The sequence below is a fragment of the Dunckerocampus dactyliophorus genome, chromosome 14, assembly GCF_027744805.1.
Source record: "Dunckerocampus dactyliophorus isolate RoL2022-P2 chromosome 14, RoL_Ddac_1.1, whole genome shotgun sequence".
In the NCBI taxonomy this organism is placed as follows: Eukaryota; Metazoa; Chordata; class Actinopteri; order Syngnathiformes; family Syngnathidae; genus Dunckerocampus; species Dunckerocampus dactyliophorus.
In genome coordinates this window covers 3091589-3111884 of record NC_072832.1, presented here as the reverse complement: position 1 = coordinate 3111884, position 20296 = coordinate 3091589, and the positions used below count along the sequence as shown (strand labels likewise).

The window sequence follows — 20296 nt, the reverse complement described above, 5'->3', positions numbered from 1 at the left end:
ATATTACTTTTAACAGCTATCCAAAACAAGATAATAAAGGTATTCATCGTACAATATGTTCATTATCGTGCTTTGCAGTGGTGGCCGAGGATTGCATTCTGATATGCAGCGCAGTTGTACACAATAATACGCATATTTGACATTGAATAGCTTTATTGTCGTGTACTGTGCATTTAGCCATGTATTGTACGGCTATAAGGACATGTATCTATCCTGATTCTAGAGGTGACACCCCCTGAGAATACAGTCATATCAGCAACATATTGCGGCATAGATCAATAGCAGCTTCCTCTGCTTCCTCTGCTAGTACAGACTGATTTTGGATATTTCATGTAGGGTCACAGCCTGTGTATCTCTAGGGCCATCATTCTTTGTCTATCCCTCTGGAATGGACCTGGATTGATGCGCGCGCACACACACACGCACACACACACATGAGAGCTGTAATTGCCACCAAAAAGGTCCAATCTTTTATTCTTGCCTTCCTCTGAATATTCACACTAAATCCAGCTGGTACCAAGGGAATGTCATTTTTTGAAATAATTATTTTATTTTTCAAAGGCACTGTGCTAAAATAGCTCCCCTTGTTTTTGTCTATTTTTAAACACAAGAGACTATATAAAAAAAATAAAAAAAAAAAGATGCAAAGAGTCACCGCCACCACCACAGCTGCAGTAGCCACCGGTGGCCAGTAGGGGCAGTGTATGACTTTTGCAACTTTTGCGAGGTGCATGAAAAGCAGATGAGGGTGGGATTACTGCATGGAAGAAGGGAAACAAGAGGTGGGAATGAAATAAATCATGAATATGCACACATATACACATGAGATAGGTAGTGATGACTGTCTTTATGGGCGCTCCTCTTCCTCGCTGAAAGTTTCAACGCACTTAACCGAACAATTAAGAGATATTTCCGTCCTCGTCACACGCACACGAGAAATATCCTTTAATTGTAAGGCTACGTGGGTCCTTTCTCTCCTTCCTCCTGCGTCGTGATCTTCTATTCACCCCCTTAAAAAAATCCACTCAAAGTAAATAAAATGCTGGTATGAAATGGTGTATTGTAAGCTGCGGTCCACTTGGACGCCGTGGATTCTCGCATCCATCCATCTCCCGGAACCACGCGCGCGCACGCCGGACTTGCTTCTCTCACCTCCTCCTCTTCTTCACTGCTGCTGCAACTTCACCAAAAAGTAAGCAGTCCACTTGTGCTCCCCCCCGCCCCCCCTTCCCCGTTTCCTCCTCCCCATGCATCCTCCGCGCACGTCTAGTGCATGATCAATGGACGCGCACGTGTGTGTTTTTTGCCTTCGCTCCTCACGTGTCATCATGTTGTGCGCCTTTCTCCATCACCTCGCAGTCTTTTTCTAGTCGGCTCGCCGGCACAGCATCAGCAGCATCAGCAGCATCTACTCGCAGCAGTCACGTGATCCGTAACCGTTTTTTGGTCATTTGTGTGGAAGCGCGCTCCTCCTCCTCTTCCTCTTCCTCCTCCTCCTCCTCCTCTTCATCCTCCCGCATATTCCTCCTCTCTCCTCTTCTCCTCCTCGCTGGCTTGTCACGCTGGAGGAGGGCGGGAGCATCAAGTCTCTCTCACCGGACTTGCACGTCCTTCCTCTCGGTCCTGCATCATCAACATCAGCACCACCACCAACATCCTCCTAGAGTCCAATCCTCTCTGGAGCGCTTTTTATTTCTCCGGACTATCTAGCTAGTCTTTCCTTTTGGAGTGGGAGGGGTGGGAGTGTGTGCGTGTGTGTGTGTGTTTGTGTGTGCGAGGGGGTTGTTTCCTCCATTTGGACCACTTGGACTATACTGGACTGGACTGGAGCTTCTTTTTCTTTTTTTGTGTGCTTTTTTTTGTGGATGTGCTGCTGCTGCCGCTGCTGCTGAATGAGCTCGCCATGGAGCTGCTGCTGGTTTGCTTCTCCTTGTGGATATTGCAATGCAACTCGGCCAAAGCGGACTCCATCATACACATCGGTAAGCGCCACAAAAACAGCCGATGCTTTGTCTGTGCAATTTTCTGTTGTAAATCTGTCTCTCCGGCGTGGAAAAGTTATTCTCCTCACGTCGTCACCATCTTTTGGAGTCTTGCCATTGAAACTGCTCACAAACGACCTGTATAGAAGTGTTCCCGAGGCGTATATGCTGTCTTTTAGCCAGCCGCCAAGCCTCAACTTCCACCGGGACGTGACTGCAATGTCAATACAGAGATCAGCGATGAGAGAAGGGGGACGTCAGTGGACTTTTTCGACATGCATAGAGAGCCTCTTTGTCCATTCACACCAGTGGAAGCCAACCCCCCCCCCCATCACCCCTAAAAATCATCGTCAAGCTATATGTCCTGTAACTGCATCCTGTATCTGCATCCACATCCACACTGCATGTATCTGCATTGACAAGTGTTGCAGTGTCTTAAATAGTAAAGCCATACGTGTTACTGTGTGATGTGTGCGTGCCGCGCCGCTCACTTCTTCTGCTGCAACAGTCTGGCCAGCAGCAGGTGCTCCGTCATCAGCTTAGTGCAGCACTGGGACTCCGTCCAAGTCATTCATATCGGCTGACACCAAATATACTTCTCCCTTTTCCGGAAAACCTCCCTCTCTGCACTGATATATATACGACGCGTCTGACAGTGATGCCGTAAACAGACAACAAGGCTTGTGTGTGTGTGTGTGTGTAGAGAGAGAGAGAGAGGATGGGGGGGTTACTTATTTGGTATGCCTCACACACATGCATGTATACAAACACAAGGCCCCAATCATGCTTATTAGTTTGTGTGTTATTGTTCTCCAGTGTATTCCATGTCTTGCAGTGAACTTGTGTTGCTGTCCACGGGGGCTGCACACAAGCCCTGCTGCAATGACGCTGTACATTTGACGCTTTTTTTTTTAACCTCCACAGGGGCCATATTCGAGGAAAACGCGGTGAGGGATGACGAGATATTCCAGCTCGCCATCTCGGACCTGTCCCTCAACGACGACATCCTGCAAAGCGAGAAGATCACCCACTCTGTCAAACTGGTGGAGCCCAACAACCCCTTCCAGGCCGTGCAGGAAGGTAGGCGCTGTTTTTTTTTTTTTGACTGAATGCGTTCCCCCGTTCTGCAAAACGATACTGGATCACAAGGGAAAGAGTGTATGGAGGAGGTTTTGAAGTCAGAGAGTCAGGCAGGAGGAGGAGAGGGAAGACGGACAGGGAGGAAGGAGGAAGGTACAGACACACAAGAAGGAAATGAGTGAGGACCATTACATGGGGAAGGAAGGATCCATGACTGAAGGACAACAGCCAAAGAATTACTGTACAAAGGCAGGCAGAAAGGAAAAGAGGGGCAGGTAGGACATTTTCAGTGGTAACAAAACAGGACAAACTGAAGGAAAGGTTGAAGAAAGGAAGGCAGATAGGAAGTATTGTAGTGGGGAGCAGGAGGGAGGATATAACGGCTTCAGAGGGGAAGCTGAGGGATGGGAAAGAAAAAAGGAAGGGGACAAAGGTAGAGGAAGGACATGGGTGAAAGAAGTAGGAAGGAAGGCAGACAGGAAGGATCATAGTGGGCAGGAGGGAGAAGGAAGGAATCTAGGGTAGAAGAAGGAGGGAAAGGGGTGCAAGGAAGGAAAAAAAGAGCAGCGGAGGGGAGTGAGCAAAGGATGGGTAGAAAAAGGCCGCAGTAAAGCGAGGGAGGAAGGAATGAGGAGGGAAAAGGAAACATGAAGGAATAAAAAGAGGTCAATTTGAAGGAGGGAAGGACGACATGAAGAATTGTAGCAGGTTGGAAGGAATGTAGGACAGAAGAAGCGAGGAAAAGGGGTGCAAGGAAGGAAACGAGACAAAAGAAGGCAGGAAAGAAGGAAGTAGAGGAAGGAAATGGGTGAAAGAAGTCGGAAGGAAGAAAAGAAGGAATGCAGGCGAGATGATAAGGGTAAAGGGAAGGAAGGAGGCAATAACAACAGGGAAAGAAGCATGGTCAAAGGAGGAGCAATGAAAAATCCCTGGTTGAAAGGTTTGAAGGAATGAAAACAGGAATCATGGGAAGGAAAGCTTACAAAAAGTGAGGGCGATTGAAAGGCAGGAGGAAGGAAGCCTGGAAATGGAAGGCAGGAAAGAAGGAGGATAACAGAAAAATGTGAGTCGTAAGGAAGGCAGGAAGGCAGGAAGAAGGATGAATTAGAAAAAGACGTAAAGGATGGTGAAATGTTTGAGAGGTGAGATGGTGCCTATCTTCAGTGAATGAAAGGAGAAAGGATGGAAGGAAGGAGAGCAGGCCTCTTGTGGTTGCTGGCAGTGAAGGTGAGTGGAAAGAAACTCATGTTGCCGAGGTGTCTTCTGCCAAAGTAAAGCTAGGTGGCAGCAGCGAGTCAGATGACGACAGCTTCATACAGTGAAGAAGATGTGTTTGTCTTTACCAATGATGGCTGCATCCTAGTTATTATTATTGTTTCTTTACGTCTGCTGTGCTTTGAGGTGTGCCGCTTGAGCCAAGGTTACCTCCCTCGGTCAGTCGCTCGGTGAAGAGTGACCCAATAATGTTGCGATTAAAAATTCCTAAATGAATCATTAAGACTTTAATGGCTGCCAGGGGACCGTCAAAGTCTGTCTGCTGCACTTAGTCCTCGCAGCTTGTCCTTTTTAGTCGGCTCTCAGTGGCACAAAGACCTGTGTCGCTCATTGCCATTCACGATGGCTGCCTTCATTCACAAGGCTGTGCTCAACGTTTTTTGCAACGGTGCTGGGCGACTCTGGGCGACGCTCGCGTGAGGTCGACTTGTCGTTGAGAAAATGTCTACTACAGTTGCAGTACTAACACATGACCGATCATTTAGAGCAGTGGTTCTCAACTGGATTGGCTGTGGGACCCACCATCACACCTTAATGGCGAGCCGCGACCCAAATTGCGGAAAGTTTTCAACTCAAATTTCTCAAATATCTTTTTCAGGTATTTCATGGAAAGACAGTGCAGTTTGAATTTGAAGCAACAAATAAGACAAACATTTCTCTGTGGCATTCAACATAAATGAAATGCGCTCACTCAATGCTCTCTTACATTGAAAGGCCCATATACATGCTAATGATTAGCATTAGCAATTTTACATGGCGATTTGGAACACCTCCGAATATGACAAATAGATGCACATTCCACTTAAACAGCTGATCTTTACTCAGCATAAAATACTTACAGTTAAACACTTTCCAAGGCTCAACAAGAGACAGGCCTGGCACACTTTTAATGGCAGTAGTCTAATTGCACTACAGAGCAGAACTACTCCCCCGCTGCGTTAAAAAAAGTCCTCTTCAGAATAGAAGCGCATGATTAAGAGCCGCGACCCCCTGAAAGCCGGGTCCCACCAGTTGACAATCACTGATTTTGAGGGCCTCAAATTAGAGCTTTTATGAGATGTAGATAATGCAACAAAAAGTTGAAATTTTTCATGAGTGAGCATGTCTAACCCCCGCAGCAATGCATCTAGTCATGCCACGGCACACTCCACAAATATGGTGGACACTCTGTGCAAAAAAGCTATATTTTTGTCATAAAGCACTTACAGGTATATCAAAGCACTTTCAATGTTTTAGGTGCTCATTTTAGGCCCAAAATGAGCCTTTTTCTACTAATTACATTGTATTTGTCGCCAATCCTAGTAAAATCCTAAATTTGCTGTTTTTGCAATGCTATATTTGTCATATATAAGGACAATGTCACTCAGTAGAGCATAGACCTCCGCCAAGGCCAACGTTGTTGACATTCTTGGAGCGTCGTATTTGTGTTTTTTTGTAATTCTGTCCATTGGTTTGCAAGTTACTTCCTGGTACGGAGAAGCTGTGCCTTTATGCTTCCATTGAGATCTGTATCTGCACTTGTATGCATATCCTCACCAACTTTTAATAGCTTCTTCATTGGCCCAAGCGCCACCGCTCTACAGAGGGATTTTGCAGTTTTTGTGTAATCTTGCAATTTGTATGTGTCCTACCGTGTAAAGGACTTTTAAACGTTTTTCTTTTCTATTTTAGTCTCAAAAATGCCATAATAGAATATTGGAAAGGTGTTGCAAGTAAAAGTGATTTTAGTAAGCCCTACTGGGAACACACCGTGTTGTGTGTCTGTAGCTTTAAGGCTAGTGAGCTGTGTTTGACCACGCACTTCATCCCCTTTTTGCAAATACACTGTAAATCTGCACTTGTCTAATGTAATAGATTCCATACATCATATATGACAACGTAACGTTCACGGGTGGGACAGGAGGACACAGATGTTACCAATACTAGCATAGCTATGTGAGCTACAGTGCTAACATTGCACTCTAATTAGCAACATTAGTCTATTTGCTGAAAGCCTAAAATGATCAAACGTACATCTCCCACGTCTGGAGCTGACTGACGTCCAGTTGGTGGCTTTGTTTTAAGATGTTTAGTGAAGCCCTGCTTTTCCTTCAAAATCAAGCTTTTGAGTGCCTCCTCTTTTCTCAATCGCGGCGCACACAAGTGAGGATTGTCGTAAAGGGGTAGGAGTTGTGGGGGGGCTGTGTTTGGGTCGAGGGGTGAGGGTCGACGGGTGGGCCATCCTCAAACCAGACCAGGGTGGTGACTGTTGAGTGACAAGCGGGTTAATTGACCTTTCTTTTTGCTCTTTCATTCGCAGTGAGCGGCGGTCAGGAACTTGCCACCGCCATGCCAAAGAGCGGGCGGGAGGGTGAGTGGGCTGACGTCGAGAAACTGCAGGATTTAAGGCAACAGTAGGACTGGAGGAAGTTGAATAAACATGAGTGGACATTGGGTGAAGCGTGGGGAGCTCGGAAGGCGCTGATGAGGAAAATGTGCTTGCCAAGTGAGAGGAGGACATGCAGTGTCATGCTTCCTCTCTCCTTTGTCCTTGCCGGCCACATTGAGGTGCTCTTGTCATTCAAAGCTGACTGGGAGAAGGGATACTGAAACTCGGAGAGTGTCTCCTTATGCCGTACTAAAGGAGGGTTGTTGTCATGCCAACCGCCGCTTGTTGTCAAAGTGGCGCTCATTGCGTCATGTTATCTTTAATGCGCCCTAAGATTTGGCTTGGACAATGGCGCCAGATTACAGGGACTGGAGAAGCGAAACACAATTTGAGCACCGTAACTAGCATTTCTGATCAATCCTAACATTATTGTGCCACTTATCTGGTCTGCAATTACTCAGGAGGACTGTTCTTAAAGAAACCAAAGTTTGGATCTGGAAGGCATTGGTATTCTCTCAGCGGCCATGTTCCAGGCTGGTTAGGGAGGTACCCACACTGCAATCACTTTAAGAGAGGTTTGGACACACTTTCTCATTCAGTAGCATGGTAGTGTAGTCAGCAGCTTTATCTACCTCTGCATGCACTTTAAAAATGTTGGTACTCATATGTGTTACACTTGCCATACTGTTGTTTACAATGAACTCATCAGCACTATTAATGCTGGCTGAGCAGTTTGCTCCATACCGCTATTGCAACATTGGTTCTGTTGCTGGTGTGTTGTGAAATGGGCTCATTCATGAATGACCATGTGGTCAAAAAGAGCTACGTTTCCCTTTCCTCTTTCTCATGAACTCCAAATCGTTATTAAAGTTAAAAGAAATGTACTTCTTTATTTTCCCATTTACGCAAGGTGGTCTCGTGGTTAGCATGTTGGCCACACAGCCAGGAGATCTGGAAGACCTTGGTTCGTATCTCCATTTGGACACCTCTGTGTGGAGTTTGCATGTTCTCCTCGTGTGTGGGTTTTCTCCGGGTACTCCGGCTTCCTCCCACATTCCAAAAATATGCATGGAGGGTTAATTGGAGACTCTAAATTTTCCATAGGCTGGCGACCAGTTCAGGGTGTACCCCGCCTCTCGCCCAAAGTCAGCTGGGATAGGCTCCAGCATAGTGAGGACAAGCGGCATAGAAAATGAATGAATGAAGATTTTCCCATTGAAGAAATAACCTAAAAGTGGTTGTCTGCTTTCAATTCAATCCTTGTGTTTTAGGTAAATAAACGCCGTGCATGTAACTCAAGCATTTACGGCACGGGTGTTGAAACTTTTTCCACAGAGGCTAAAAAATCATGGGCCATTTTGGTAAAACTATGTCCATGTAGCTATGCTAAGACGATATAGATATATACAATAAAAAACAGCCTGTGTCAGCTGTGTTTTAAAGGTGTTAAAACGCGGGTTATAAGTATCAATATAGAAACATTTTATGTTCTTTCCCCCCATTTTTGTTATTTTGCTTACAGTCATCCCTCATTTATCGCGGTTATTTGGTTCCAGACCCGACCGTGATAAATGATTTTAGGTAAGATTCCTTATTTATAAATTGAATATTTTCTAAATTAGAGCATAGAAAACCTCTTTGCAACCCTCTAAATACATTTGTTAACATGGTGAGCCCTCTAGACATGAAATAACACCCCTGTCTTCACCTTTACACTTGTATTACCCAATATACTCTAGTAGACATATAGTAGACGTAATAGAGAAAATAAGACATATAAGACATAAATAAGACATAATATAGACTCACACACACCCCTAGCTTATGGTTGCTTTCATTTGATATGCTTACTACAGTACATGTTTTTTTAGTAATAATAATAATTAGTAATAATACTTGTGCATTATTGTTGTACACACAGAGTTCTGACACACAACCACTAACTTGGAAATAAATGAAAATACCGCAACTTGCTGGATGATGATGCTACGTTAGACACGCGGCAGTGTTGCCAGGTCTAGGGAGCAAAAGAAGTGACCAGCTTTCTGAAAACAAGCCCAAAACAACAGAGAACTTGGGAATTTGCAATCAATTCTAAATAAAAAAGCCCAAAGTTGCTTATAATAAGCGTACCTGGCAACACTGATACGCTTGCTCGGGGGTTTGTCTTTGAATGGGTGCGTAAAGTCTGTCTTCTGAATGCCTTATATTTGTCTTTTAGGTCATGTAGTTGTTTTTTTATGCTTGAAAATGCTTAATTTAGACAAAAACACCTACAGTTTGCTGAATTATGCACATTTTTGGCGAATAATCGGCCGTAGTCAGCTGCAAAACAGCGATTGCATGATTATTTAATGAACATGTTTTGAAAAAACCTTGAGTAAAGCTGCAAAAGTCGGAGCGCGCAGCAGCAGGGGACGACTGTAGTTGGCTTTATATTGATTTAGTTTTAGCATTAAAACCTTCGTAAATGTCAACTTTATGTATTGAACAAAGCATTTTTATTTCATGAAGTACAAAGTACACATTCACCTTAAAGAAAAGTTAACTTTGGTGAAAAAAAGTTCCTCCTTTTGTGTATTACTCATACGACTTGAACGCAACCTTTACAATTGATTGCCAAATGTACCGTAGGTGTTCCCGTGTTGCTTGGTTATTTCTGTTCTTGGAGCGGGTGGGAGGAGGTTTTGGACCACACGTAAAGTACTTTATGTAAGTGCAGGCCAGGTGATAGAAGCAACACGAAAAGATTGACAGAAGCGATTGAAGGAAAGTTATCCAACGGGGGAATTGAAGATCCTGTGCGGTAGAATGTGGAGAAAAACTCCAAAAGCAGAGCACAGCAAGAGCGAGTAGCTATGCAGGGAATTGTCTTCTAATTGGTCTCCAACCTAATAAGGCTCACGTTGATCCTGTAGTAATTGCAATGTTTTTAAGTACAATGATGCTCTGTTTTGTCAACCCCAGCTTTCCCGGGAATGAAGCCGCGATGGAAAACCACTTAGCGGCAGGTAGATGCTGGCTCCTCTGCTGTGCAGTAATTTGTTGAGTGTTCTGCCCCACCGAGTCCACTTTACACCCCACACCTCCAGCACGTCGCCCCCTGCCAAGGTAAAGTCAAGGACGGCTTCGTCCTTTTGGCCCCTCCTGGTCCTCCAAGCCAATTTCCACAACTTTCCCTCCCCTCCTCCGCCTAATCCTCATCGTTTTGTTCCCCGTGTGCAATCTGTCATGACAAAAGGTGAAAAGATGGTTCATTTGAAGATGTTGGCACGGGTAATTTAATCCGCCATCTGATTGTGGGGGCTTATGACAAGTCATTACTCGCCGTGCTCTAAACGTGATGGAACGCTGCCTATTCACTATTACTCTGCCTGAAAATTTAATAATGCCACATAAATCTTGGTAATGGATTTGTTTGTATTTTGATGTCTTCCCTAGCATAATCCGCACAAAGGCCGGCGGACCGCTCCATTTCGCCCTGGCCGTGCTAATCACAGCACGGTTATTTGAATCCACCATGAGGCCTTAATCAACTAAGTGATGCTGCGGCAGAGTGGAGGCTCTACCTTTCCCGGTTTAATCTCAGACTCAGCATTCACGAAGGGTTAATCTCCCCGTGGTTACAAACAGCTTCTGGCTCCTCGCTATTCCGAGTCGGCACAGATTCTCCAGAGTGAGTGGGCTGTTCAAAGCGTCTTTCGAGAAACCGCCGCAGTCCGTTTAATGGATCAGAACGTAGGTGCCGCTAGCTGCGTCTTGCTTGTTGTTGCGCCGAGTAATAGTTGGCTTCATGCAGTACAGGTGGGTTATTGTCACGAGGCGTTTGTGAGCAATGAATCCCCAACATGGTCAACAGGACAGGATGCACGAAAACCATCAAAGGACCTAGACCTAGTTGGCCGTTTTGGTTTTCCACGTTGCATTTCACGGCACTTTTTCAATACACATGAAATACATAAATATTTAAATTAAAGCCTCCGTTCAAATAACTGCCCGGGCCTTGATCGTCGCCGGTGCCGTGTTCTACGAAAGCAAATAATCACCGGGATATCCGTTTGGTTAGCATCAGGTTGAAAAACATTGGTGGCTGTTGTTTGCTTCCTTTAAATTAACTCCACAAGTAGTTGCATTTGAAGTACGATAAGTGGTCAGCATCCAACAGCTCTATCTACCTCTAATTACGCTTTAAAATCTCTCTTGAACTACTCCGCTGGTGTGAAACTCATGCGTGTTACACTTGCTCTACTGTTGTTTACAATGTTGTTTATTTACCCTTATCACAACATTGGTTCTGTTGCTGATATTATTGTAAATACACTTTTTAATTCCAGGAGTCTATAAAACATCTATAAAACACCACTCGGTGACAGTGTTGCTCTGCAGACACCTTCTTGTTGTGCAGTTTTGCTTTAAAAAAAAAAAATTGTATTACAGTCGTCCCTTGTTTGTCGCAGTTAATTGGTTCCTGACTCGTTCGCGATAAGTGAATTGTGCGAAAGTCATACTGTTGCTATTAATGCTGGCAGAGCAGTTTACAACTACTACAACACTGGTTCTGTTGCTGCTGTGTTGTGCAATATACTGTTATACTTGTTAACGAATGACCATGTGGTCAAAGAGAGCTACACTAACGGTCAAAAGTTTTAGAACAGCCCAAATTTTCCAGTTATTTATTGAAATTCATGTGGTTGAAGTCAAATGAATGGCTTGAAATGGAACAAAGGTAAGTGATGAAGTGCCAGAATAAAAAAAAAAGGTAAGGTTACCCAAAACTGAAAAGTAATGTTTTCAGAATTCTACATAAAGGCCTGTTTCAGGGACCATAAAATAGGTCGACAGTTTGAAGCTCTTCTGCAGAAATGGAGGTTGATGAAGCCTTGGCAGTCGGTGCAACTAATTCTAACAGGTATTCTGGAGTACTTCCTACCTCCTCTGTCTGCATAAAAACAGTGTTGGGAACACACTATAGTACTATACCCTCGTGAACATCAGTTGAAAAGCATAGTACTGGAGAAAGTCATTTGTTGCTACAAAAATGGCAAGAAAAAAGGGAGTAGAAGAGAGACAGACCATCTTAACACTTAAAAATGGACGTTTTTCCTCCAGAGAGAAATTGGAGTGTCCTAAAACTTTTGACCGGAAGTGTATGTTTCAAGTAATCTCCACAGTGCATCGGAGCTCAGCGTAGGTGCGGCTGCCGCCTCGGTAGATGTTGGCTACATGCAGTTGCAGTACAGGTGGGTTGCTGTCACGAGGCATCGATGAGTTTGCACTTGTGAGCAATTAATCCCCCATCAGGCTTTGGTGTTGTTTGCAGAGCTCTCCCCTGGCCTCAAGACAAACACGGCTCATGTTGACTCATCAGTTCAAAGCACCTCCTGACATTTTTCCTGCTCAGACGTTATGTTTTCATCGCTATTTGTTCTTTTGTCGTTTGCAGGATAATACAAAGCTGCATAACTTATCCATACTTTTTGTGTAAAGTTGGGATGCTGATTTAGATTTTTCTTTATCTTTTTCATTGACGCTCAGGAGATCGGGAAGACCTGGGTTCGAATCTCCGCTTGGGCATCTCTGTGTGGAGTTTGCATGTTCTCCCCGTGCGTGCGTGGCTTTTCTCCACGTGCTCCAGTTTCCTCCCATATTCCAAAAACATGCTTGTTAGGTTAATTGGTGACTCTAAATTGTCCGTAGGTGTGAATGTGAGCGTAAATGATTGTTTGTCTATATGTGCCCTGCGATTGGCTGGCAACCAGTCCAGGGTGAACCCCGCCTCTCGCCCAAAGTCAGCTGGGATAGGCTCCGGCATATCCCCACGACCCTAATGAGGATAAGCAGCATAGAAAATGGATGGATGGATGTACAGTGGAACCTGGGTTTGCGTCATTAATCTGTTCCGCTGGGTCCAAATCTAACCAAAATGTATTCCCACTACATAATCTGCCCCAGAAAGGGAAAATTCTTAACACAAAACCCGTTTTTATCGTTTTACAATTATATTTTGACATGCAGAAAACAATTCAAAAAGCATAGAAATGATGAATGAAAGGAATAAATGAACATTTAAGGTTGCGTTTACCTTCACTGAAGACGAGATTCTTGATGTGACTAAAAACAGGAAGGTGGTGGTGGTTGATCTCGCTGCCACATTGTGTCTTTGGAAGCTGTCACGTCTTCAGTGACCGCTTTAAAAGGAACCTTAAATGTTCATTTATCTCTTTCATTCCTAATTGATATGAATTTAGAATAGTTTTATGCATGTAAAACTATGATTGTAAAACTATAAAAACGTGCTTGGTGTTAACATTTTTTGAGAATCACACAGGCAACATAATTTCCGGTTCCGGTTGCCAATTTGTTTAGCTAGCTAAGAGGATGCTAGTAAGGAAAAACATTTTGTGATAAAAAAATATAGTTTGGATTTTTTTACATGAAGTTGTACGACATCCCCATCAGCAGTGTAGTACATCAACAGTGACTTACGCCAATACATTTGGGGGTAATCCATTTGCATTTCCATCACGAAAATGCCTCCTCGAAAAAAATCAGACCTCACAAATCGCTCTGTGTTATACAGTAGTTGTCTCCTGTCGTATCCCTGCGCACCGTCGCCTGTGCATTCTTGTGTATGTGATGAAGACGCTCGCATCTTCTTCCGCTGTGGAGCACACACGTGAACAAGATAGCGGCGGCGCTAGCGTCCTCGTCTACTTTTTTTGAGGCTGCATTTTTGTGATGCAAATGGATGCATTACTCTTTTGAACGCATATTGTTTTGAGAAGCGAAACTCTGTACTTAAATGGCCCCAGCAACTAAGCGGAACTGCGTTCCTTGTCATGGATCTTCGACCAGAACGCCGATGGGGATGGGATACAACTTCATGTCAAAAAATCCAAACTATCCTGTCCTAATAAATAAATTAGATGCTAACTAGTTAGCTTGGTAGCATGCTAATGCTAAAAGCAGCGGCCGTCTCTTATGTCCTTGCATTTATCCCGTAGCCTGTGCCGTGCAAGTGTTGCAATGTGGCGTAAACAAAGAATAGTAGGAGTGTAAAGGTGACTATAGGGGTATTAGTTCATGTCTACAGGCCACTAATAATGTTAAAAACTGTATTTAGAAATTAATAAACAGTTTTTGTATGCTCCAACTACGAAAATATTTCATTAATTATTATTGACACCTACTTCAGGGAAATTCACCTATCGTGGTCGGGTGTGGAACCAATCAATTGCGAGGCACAACTGTAATCGCAATTTGCCCAATACTGAGCACGAGTGCTGCCTTTAGTTTTTCTTGCTTGGCCTTTCCTCTCCTTTCATCAGATGATGACTTTTTGACTGCAAGTCCTCCCAAAAAAAGTCCATTTGGGATCAGATATTCTTTCCTTTCGAAATAGGAAAGAAGCACCCTGTTGGTTTCATCCATTTCCAAGCTCAATGGCCCCCGCTGGACATCTCCTGTGTCGTAATAGCAGTCAGCTTGGAGTGGCTTTTGTTTGCTTCGCCACTCCATGTCCTTTTTTTCATGCTTCTTCACGCTTTTGGCTTCACAAAAGCGCTGCGACGTGTCCTCCAGTCTCGAGTTTTCAGCCCGTCAGTGCAGAATAAGGACCTGGTGTCATGGTGCTATCCACCCCTGCTGGGGTGTAAGACTGTCCATTCTTCTGACACCTTCCTGGTGCCTCCATTTCTTTTAACAGTACTCTTTGTATGCTCATATTTGATTCCTATTCAATTGATTGTGCTCCCCCAAGCTTTGATCCAATCAGCGCCAAACAATAACACCAGTATGACCAATTAACCGCAACGTGCCCAAATGGAACTTTATTACGTTCGTTCATTTTCTTTCTAATGCAATGCAATTTGTGAGTAATAACATCTGCTTATTAAAAAAGTCAGATGAAGACATTTAGGACATGATGAATTAGTCGAAACAGAGGGCTGGTTTCATCCGGTGCATATTGATACTGTATATATATATATATGTATATGTATATATATATATATATATATATATATATATATATATATATATATATATATATATATATATATATATATATATATATATATATATATACATATACATATATACATATACATATATATACATATACATATATATATATATATATATATATATATACATATACATATATATATACATATACATATATATATATACATATACATATATACATATACATATATATATATATATATATATATATACGTACATATACATATACATACAGTATATACATATACACATATACATATATATATACACATATACATATACATATATACACATATACAGTACATATACACATATACATATATACATATACATATACACATATACATATATACACATATACATATACACATATACATATATACATATATACATATACATATACACATATACATATACATATATACATATATATACATATATATATATATATATATATATATATATATATATATATATATATATATATATATATATATATATATATATATATATATATATATATACATGTATTGTATAATATAAACAGCTCATTGAAGGTTTTCTTTCAACATTTTGTTTAGTGAGTTTATTTCGTAAGTACAGTGGAAGATGTAAAGTCAAACACTCCAAAAGTGTTATTTTTCTGGAAACATATGCCTGAAAAGTTCAAAAGTTCAGCCTCATCTCAGTAAGGACTAAAGGACCTTAGTGTGTGTTGTGCTTTTTCTTTGTTTTTTGGTTTTGCAGCCACAAAGGGATATCAGTGATGGTCTGATGATAACCATTGAGCAGAAAATAGAATTTACTGGCTGCTCAGTGCAATGTGAACGACAAAATGCATGTTGAAGGCTTTATTTACCTCTGCATGCGCTTCACTGCACTGCACATCTGGTGTGAAACGCATGCGTGGTACACTTGCTGTACAGTTGTTTACAATGTACTCAACAGCACAATTAATGCTGGCTAAGTAGTTTGCTCCTTACTGTTATTACAACATCGGTTTTGTTGATGGTACTATTGTAAATACACTTTTTAATTCCTGGACAATCTATCAAACACCACTAGGTGATCGTGCTCCTCTGCACACACCTTCCTGTTGTGTATTTTTGCTTTTTTTTTCAAATTTTGGAATTATTTAGTATTACAGTCGTCCCTTGTTTATCGTAGTTAATTGGTTCCAGACTCGTTTGCGATGATTGAATTTCCATGAAGTAGGATTCAATAAGAAACTAAATATTTTCGTAGTCGAAAAAGTAGAAAACACCTGTTTATTATCTTATAAATATGTTTTTTAACATCATTAGAGCCCTCTAGACATGAAATAACACCCCTACAGTCACCTTTACATTTGTATTACACCATATAGGAGATATAACTAGAGAAAATGGGACATACTAGACATAAATAAGATAACATAGACTCAGACATTAGCGGTTTCTGTTTTTGGGTTTCTTGTTCTGGACAACAAGAAGTGAGGTTCCGAGTTGAGCTTTAGCTTGTCGTGTGTTATGGCCTCAACAGTAGTAGTTATTATTATGATGATTATGTTATTATTATTGTGCCTGCTGAGAGATCAGTTAAACCTTCAATAAATGCCTCTTCTGTCTGATGCGTATCTCACCAAACAATTACTGACACCTTGTGGCCAAGTTAGAATACTACATTCACAGTTGGAAAAAAGAAATATTGTATTTGTATCTTAGCGCTTTTAGTTCGGAAATTTATGCTTGAAAATGCTTCATTTAGGCCAAAAATAAGTACAATTTGCCTTAATATTCTTTTTTTTTTTTTTTTTTTTACTAATAATCAGCCGTATTTAACTACAAAACAGCGATCATAGATTAATTCATGAATTTGGAAATATCGTGAGAGTGAGGCGCGATGTTTGAACGTGGGACGACTGTACTGTACGGTAGCTAACCTCATCTTACAATTGTATGACAGTTTAAACTGTTAAAGAGCTACTTAAAAAAGGTTTGATGATGACATGTAGTCAATGGGGGAAAAAACATTTCTGAAATCAGAACTCGTAAGTCAAGTGTTTGTGTTTGACGTTAAAGCTTCAACTATACACCCAATCCTGACCACATCCTCAGATTTAAAGCCCTCCTCCTGTGTTTAGAGAGCCCATATATAGAGCAAAATGACAACACGCACTCATGCTTGTGATGGATGTCCCGCCTCCTGATAACCTTGTGAAAGTGTGGACATCAGTCCTGACGATTTATGCGTTCCGCCGTGCCGTTGTGCAAACAAAGTGCACGTGTGATTTCTCACTACATCAGAGTGCACACGTATTGATACTTTGTCGGTGTATAAAATGCTGTATGGGTTATACAACGAGTGAAGTGTCCTGGCATGTCCAGGCCGCACGACTGGCAGCGCCTTCTTAAATCATTTAAGGGGCCATCTTGCAAGAAGGACCGTCGGGCAGCTTTGTAGTAGGTTAAGAGGTGATGCTTGAGTGAAGCTGTACATGTGATGTGAACTGCAGACACCCTTTTTTTTTTTTTTTTCTTTTTTAAAATAGAACAGCCACAGTCAGCGATGTCTGCTAAAACTGTACCTGCACAGAGATGGATAATGTGTGTCAAGGGTGGAAGATGTGAGCATGCACTCACTGGAAGGTACTTTAAGACCATGCACTCTATTGACTAGTCTGTGCCAAAAAAACCCAGATAAAACCCCCCAGATATGCAGAATCAAGGTGCAGCATGGTCTGGAAACATGGCTGCAAAGTGCTCCAATAGTATGTGGGGTGGTCATCTTCCTGAAGCACAAAGACGGTGAGGCGTTATTTGGAGATAATTGGAGAGAAATGTGAAATGTCGTTATATACTTTAATAAGGATTTGGAGTATGAGAAAGTGAAAAGAAAAACATAGCTCCGTTTGACCACATGGTCACTTATTAATAAGGATATTGATTGCAAAACACAGCAGCAACTGAACCAATGTTGTAATAGCAGTAAGAAGCAACCTGCTCAGCCGGCATTAATAGCGTTGATGAGCTCATCGTCAACAACAATACGGTACGTGTAGCACGCTTGAGTTTCAAACCAGAAACGCAACCAGCATTTTTTAAGCGCATGCAGAGGTAGATAAAGTTGCTGGCTGCTGATGAATCATGACACAGTAATCCCTCACCACTTTGCTCATCAGGTTTTGCGGCTTTGCTCCCTTGCAGTTTTTCAAAAGCATACTGATTAGTAAATAATGCTGTTTTGTGGTTGAATTTGGCCTATTATTAGTCATATTTTAGCAAATTGTACGTATTTTTTGCCTAAATTAGGCATTTTCAAGCATACAAATGGCTAACTGAACTTAAATACAGAAGATGCATTCAAAGACATAATCTACACTGGTCACTAGTATTCAATAATGTTTGGTGAGATACACAAGCACCAGACTTGATTGCCGGGCTTTTATGGCAGGTTTGAATGATTTCACAGCACAGTGATCCCTACTGTTGCCGCCGTAACCCACAGCAAGCTAAAATGGAACATTGAACCCCCGACGCCACTTCCTGCCCCCCGTGATGAGGAACTTAGTTCTTCTTAGTTGCTGGGTCATTTAAGTAAAGCGTTTGGCTTCTCAAAACAATATGCATTCAAAAGAGTAATACATTTCTATCATAAAAATGCCTCCTCAAAGAAATCAGACCTCACAAATCGCTCGGCGTTATATACTGCATGTCTCCCGCCGTCCTGCACTGTCGCCTCTCCATTCGTGTGTATGTGATGAAGACGCTCGTATCTTCTTGCGTGTGAGCAGAATGTAAAAAAAATGGGATAAAAGAAGTCTAAACTAAGAATAATAAAACACTCAATGCAGTGAAATCTGAATGTGCAATATCGGTAACAGGATACACTTGCAGTATCTCTAATTACATACTGTATCTTGTAGCGGATTCGTTTTAAAACATGCAAAATTCCTCATAAATCACCAGAATTATCCTCTATTACCTACAACCCTCAGTCCTCTGCTTAATTGCGGGTCTCACTAATATTTAGTCCGGGGAACCGCTAAAAGCAGGAATTTCCCAAGGCCTCGGGGTGGTCTCTTTTACCGAGCGACAGGAGAGAGGGAGGTCTCAGCTCCAGGAAATTGCAATGAAACTTTACAGCATGAATGGAAATCGTCTTCATTAGATCTTTGAATTTGAAAAGCTTTGACGCCATCGTCTGTGTCGTGCTAAATGTCACCACCGTGAGCGAGGATTTTTACTAAGCCTTTCAATTTGTGTAAACACGGCGCTGCAACAGTACACACTCCTTCAAATATGGAAATAAATTATTGACTAGAGCGAGAGACAGATATGGCAATGCAATTCTTGCTTTTGCTTTTTTTTGGGCTGTAATCCGAACGGCTTTTTCGCGATGAAACGGCGCGGCGCCAATTAGCACGGGCGACTCGTTGTGTTTGGGTTTTCGTGTGAATTTGTATTCGACGCACATACCGGCGGACGTGGAGGGTTTGATTTCAGTGTAGTCTGGTATCGCTTTCAATGCTGGCGCCTTTGAATGAAGATGCTTGGGGGGGAGGTTGTTGCGCTGGGAGCTAATGATTTCTGGGTGTCTAGAAAGTACGGATGGTATAAAAGTAAATTTCAGTGAGACGTTAACTGGGAAGAAGTGCCAAAATAATGGATTCATTATTGTTGTAACTCCAAAAGGAGCATCTACCAGTTAATGTTCAAAGAATACATAGCCGGCCGTCATCATCATCTCTATTGTTGCTCTCATTTGGAGTGTTTGCTTTTGTCTTTCCACTTGGATTTCTCCTCAGCTCTAATTGGTCAACACACCATCTGAACACACAGACTTACGGCCTTGTGAGACATTTGTGCCCACTTCGCTGTCAAATTAAAACTTAATCTAGAGGCTAATCTTGTACGGCTTTCCTCACTTATTGGTGCATTTCCATGGTGGAAACCTTGTGTGGGTGATGGAAACCAGGGGTTCTCAAATGGTCTCAACCTGGGACCCGCATTTTTCAATATTATTTTTGACACTTTTATTTGAGTCATTTTAATGTTATTATTATTTACACTTTTATTTTAGTCATTGCATTTATTTTGTAAATTGTTTTTTACACTTAAGTCGTTTTTATTTTGATTATTTACGCTTTTATTTAAAGGGATTTTTTTGACAAGAAGTTGCATGACATCCCCATCAGCACTGTAGTCCATCAACAGTGACTTACCCCCCCACTTGGTCCCGTGAGCTCATGTTTTGGTCGGATTTTGGTGATGAGAACCGTAGTTCCGGTTAGTTGTTGGGGCCACGTCAAGTAAAGAGTTTGGCTTCTCAAAACAATGTGCATTGGAATGAGTAACACGAAAATGACAAAAAAGCCTCCTTGAAAAGATTCAGACCTCACAAATCACTGGGCTTTACTTGCTCTGACGTTGTATTCATGCGCGCCATCGGCTGTCCGTTGTATATGATCAAAATGGCTGCTTATCCGCTGTGTGTGGCTGTGCCGCTGGCGGCTGATGCACCTTCATCACATACACAACAATGGACAGCCGATAGCGCGCATTAATACGACGTCAGAGAAAGTAAA

The 20296-nt window shown here is 42.2% G+C and overlaps 1 protein-coding gene across 7 annotated transcripts in view; it reads left to right on the top strand.

The window, feature by feature from the left end:
- Positions 1-1352: 1352 nt before the first annotated feature.
- grid1a (glutamate receptor, ionotropic, delta 1a) overlaps positions 1353-20296 on the top strand; it is a 342967-nt gene continuing 324023 nt past the window's right edge. For 6 of the 7 annotated variants that reach the window (XR_008573689.1, XR_008573690.1, XR_008573691.1 and 3 more), the window contains exons 1-2: positions 1355-1982; positions 2907-3062. Coding sequence is in view for 2 of the 7 variants with exons in the window: in XM_054799052.1 (XP_054655027.1) it covers positions 1904-1982; positions 2907-3062 (235 nt within the window). In the remaining 5 variants the exon portion in view is untranslated. Of the gene's footprint in view, positions 1983-2906; positions 3063-20296 lie in introns of all 7 variants that reach the window. The other variant, XM_054799053.1, reaches the window with a different exon arrangement.